This window comes from Homarus americanus, unplaced genomic scaffold (assembly GCF_018991925.1).
Source record: "Homarus americanus isolate GMGI-L3 unplaced genomic scaffold, GMGI_Hamer_2.0 scaffold40819, whole genome shotgun sequence".
Classification (NCBI taxonomy): domain Eukaryota; kingdom Metazoa; phylum Arthropoda; class Malacostraca; order Decapoda; family Nephropidae; genus Homarus; species Homarus americanus.
The window spans coordinates 14,757-18,581 of NW_024713195.1; the positions used below are offsets into that span (position 1 = coordinate 14,757).

General features: G+C 40.7%; 1 protein-coding gene across 1 annotated transcript; it reads right to left on the minus strand.

Annotated features, from left to right (window-relative positions):
- Positions 1–2,573: 2,573 nt before the first annotated feature.
- LOC121871483 lies at positions 2,574–3,598 on the minus strand. Its single transcript, XM_042373846.1, has 3 exons — positions 3,326–3,598; positions 2,931–3,142; positions 2,574–2,780 (listed from the first exon to the last, which is right to left on the minus strand). Exons 1-3 carry the CDS (start codon positions 3,579–3,581, stop codon positions 2,574–2,576), a joined length of 675 nt encoding a protein of 224 aa, XP_042229780.1. The 5' UTR covers positions 3,582–3,598.
- Between the last annotated feature and the right edge of the window lie 227 nt (positions 3,599–3,825).

The following is a 3,825-nucleotide window of genomic DNA, read 5'->3' on the forward strand; positions in this document are numbered from 1 at the left end:
GCGAGGCAGTCATGAATTGAATCATTCGCTACCCTGATTTTCAGATTCTTGACTGGCCTACAGACGAGTGCGACTGTAACGCACTTGAAAATCTTTGGGGAATTATGGCCCGAGAATGCGAGGCTCTATAGTTAGACCAGGGAGGCGGTCAAGACAAAGGTGAAAGAAGTATGGGAAAGCATCCAGCGTCGGCCAGTTATCTGCATAAGCCTTGTGAACTCCCTGGCGACCCGACTGCAGGAGGCCCAATAGGGGAGGGGGGGGGACAAAGTATTAAGACCTTTTGGTGTAGTGTATTGGTTATATAAGTATAGAATACAAAACACAGCTGACACGTTTTTATTCCACACTTTCTCACATTTTTGCTGTATGTTGCATATAAAGTTTGTGACCAAGTTTGTGACTTGGTTATTCTACTATACTGGAAAGTTATGGTATGTAGTACATATGAAATTTGATGACAATATTTACAGATAATTTAATACTAGTAATATAGAAGTAAACAAATAGTAAATAGTTGTGTATGTGAACCAATATACCACACTGTGAGGTGGTAGGCAGCATTATCGACTGATGAAACTATTAACAATGAACAGTTGGGAATACAAAATAAATCGTATCCAATAGACATCGACGCCTGATATGTTATGGTTGTGTTGTGCCGTGTTGGTCTGGTTAACAACGGCACCACCTGTAAGGAATTAACTATCATCAAATTTATTGTTTCTTTATAATGATGACCCCAAACCTACGTCTGCACACTAATATAATTTTTGTGGGCTGTTCAAGATATAGTTATTTCAGCGACGTAGGTATCTTCCTTCACCTCCTACCCTCAGTTTTCCTTCCCTGTTCTTTATCTTCCACTTCCGTAATTTCCCTTCACACCCTCCCTTTCCTTTCCTTCTTTCTCTCTCAGCTCCTTCTTATTGTTTATCATATTTCTTTTCCTTTACGTAACCTCATTCCTCCTCGTCCTCCAAGAAATTTTTACTGCTCATATTTTCTGACACCACCAACAGCACTACTACTGCAACTGTTACAAATACCACTAATGACACTGCCTCTACTGATGATGATGATCTATTATACTAAAAAGCTTATTCTTCTGCCTGTTCTTGTCTGTCCTTGTGTGTGTGTATGTGTGTGAGTGTGAGGCTGCCCCCCCACCCCTTTCCCTTCGACCAGGTAAAAACCTCCATGCACCCCTTCCATCACTGCCCCCTCGCTCCCCTTTGTATCTGCCACAGCGACCCTCCCCCCCCCACCCCCCACCGCTCATATTCGCCACCCTTTAACCCAAAACGCTCTGTGGGGAGTTCCAATAATTATAATAATAATAAAAATAATGTTACCTCAAATATGAGTAAATATTCAGTGTGTGTCTGTAATAACAGTTATGCTTTGTGCTGTCTTTCATAAAATAATTATAGCCCTACCTACTTGCCATACCATACCATTTACGTTGTAGAAAACATGTGATCACGCTCCCTATCTCAACAACACCGCTGATCATTTAACAGTGTACTCGCAGTTCAGTCTTAGTTACCAAGAAAATGCTTGTAACGTAAAAAAAAGATATGCATATCTACAAATAATATCATTCCACTACATTTTTCAACTTGTGCATTGATTGGTGTCTATCTTTAAAAATAAATAATTACAATGTTCTTAAAATGTTCGCAAATAAAAAAATATGCCTTTGTCTAAATGTATACATTCCACTGTAATTTAAGTGAAAATGCCTTTGTGTAGTAGTAGTAAAGAATGCAATTTCACTGTAGTTTTAATTGTAAATATTTTATGCCTACAAGTTATATATTTATAATCACTACAAATAGTACACCTTCTTTCATTTGCAATTGAACAATTGACCACTTGCCTTTAACAATCAAGATTTTGGAATGACAAATTTCTATTTGCTTTCAACTATTTTCCGAATCCATTCAACAATCAGTTATTTTGATTTGACAATTTACAAAACCTTTCAACAGCCACATATCTCCGATTGCTTTCAACAGTCAACCAAACTTTTCAACAATGCGACTGAAACAATCATCATTGAAAAGAATTTATTCAACAATCTTTAAAATCAGTAACAGCCATGAATATTTAATTTTTGAGTATACTTACACAAATATCAACAACACAATGAATTCTGGTATAAACATATGTAATTATGTAATGTCTTTAGTCTTTAGTATGTAGTAGCTACATAAAACATACGATTGCTTAAAAAGAAACAAAGAAAAAAGGGCCTTATACTAATAGCTAAATACATTGGTGTAATGATACTCCCACGAAGCAATTCAAAGTAAAGGCCTCGTACACCTTGGTGGGTTGTTTCTGCCTGGCTGTAAGGTAGGGATGGAGGTAGGTGAGGATGGGAGGGGTAGTGGGATTGGGGAGAGGAGTGTCATATCAGCATCCCGTTGACTTGCCTTCCTCCTCTGCCTCACGAATAGTAACCTGTCAGGTAAAAAAGAACCCATGAGTGTATAGAAGGTTTTTGTTGTGAATTGTTTCAAGTGGAACAAACGGTAAGGCAGTAGGTTATACTCTAGTACTGTATATCAATTGAAGATGTCTCGGCGCTCAATACATTGAACCAAGTAGGTGTTAACATGGTTATAGTTCTGCGACACAACATGTTCCGTGACACTAGGCAGTGCAAATTCCACGCCAACTTGCAAAATGTTCTCCCTCAGTGCATTGAGAGTCACTCCTTCTTGCCTGGCTTGGGCCGCGTTGCACCGTGGAGCTTCACGGTGGAGGTACTGCTTCAGGTATGATTTAAACACAGAGAAACAGTTTTCTATGGGGTTCAAACAAGGAGAGTATGGAGGGAGAAATTTGAAATTCAGCTCAGGATAGACTGCTGCGATACCGTTGTGAATTGGAGCGTTGTCTAGAACAAGTATGGACCTTGCGTCTCCGATTATTGCTGCAAGTGATGCGATGAAATCACTGAATACTTCCTTCGTCACTGAACCATAGTGAATTTCGTGATAGAGTATTCCACAGTGTTCAGCTATCGCAGCAATCACTGTCTTGTTTCTGCCACGCTGTCCACCAACGGCGCGATGCACACGCTCCCCGCATCTTGCCCTGCCGTACGTCCTCTTGGTCCACAGATTGAACCCTGGAAATGAAACATCAGTGTATATAGTCATACTGTAATGTAATTAAACATTAACACAAGGAAAGTTGTACGATGCATCAAACTGAGATCAATATTAAGTACTCACTCGTTACATACAGTTTACTTAAGTAATTATGTAGTACATACTACAGATAGTTGATAAGTGGTTACATAATTATATACCTGTCTCATCAATGTATACTAGTTGCTGCTGTAGACCCGTCGCCAGCATCCACGTAGCGTACGCGTGTCTCGCCTCCTTTACTGCGGGAGAATTTCTTTCTGCTGGGGAGTCACGGGACATTTTCAGTGATATCAGCTCCCCCTCCAAATAACGCGAAAGCGTTACCTCACTGAAATGTGGTTTCGTAGGAAATATATCCATGACCTCCTCCTTTATCTCTCTCAAGGTCATCATAGGGTTTGCTTCAAGCAGCATCACTATTAGATCCAGAGTTTCATTGTCGATGATCTTGTGTCTGCCTCCTGTGTGAGCCGCTTCAACCCTGTTTTCGCGTTGGTATACTCGCACAATGGAGTATGCCGTGGTGCGCTGAACTCCAAGGGCTGCTGCAACTACGAGGAAATCTTGTTCGGCTCTGTAGGCCTCGATAATGCGCTCGCGATCTGTAGCACTTGTTATTCGGTGCCTCCGTGGCATGCTGGAGGGGCTCGGCGACGAA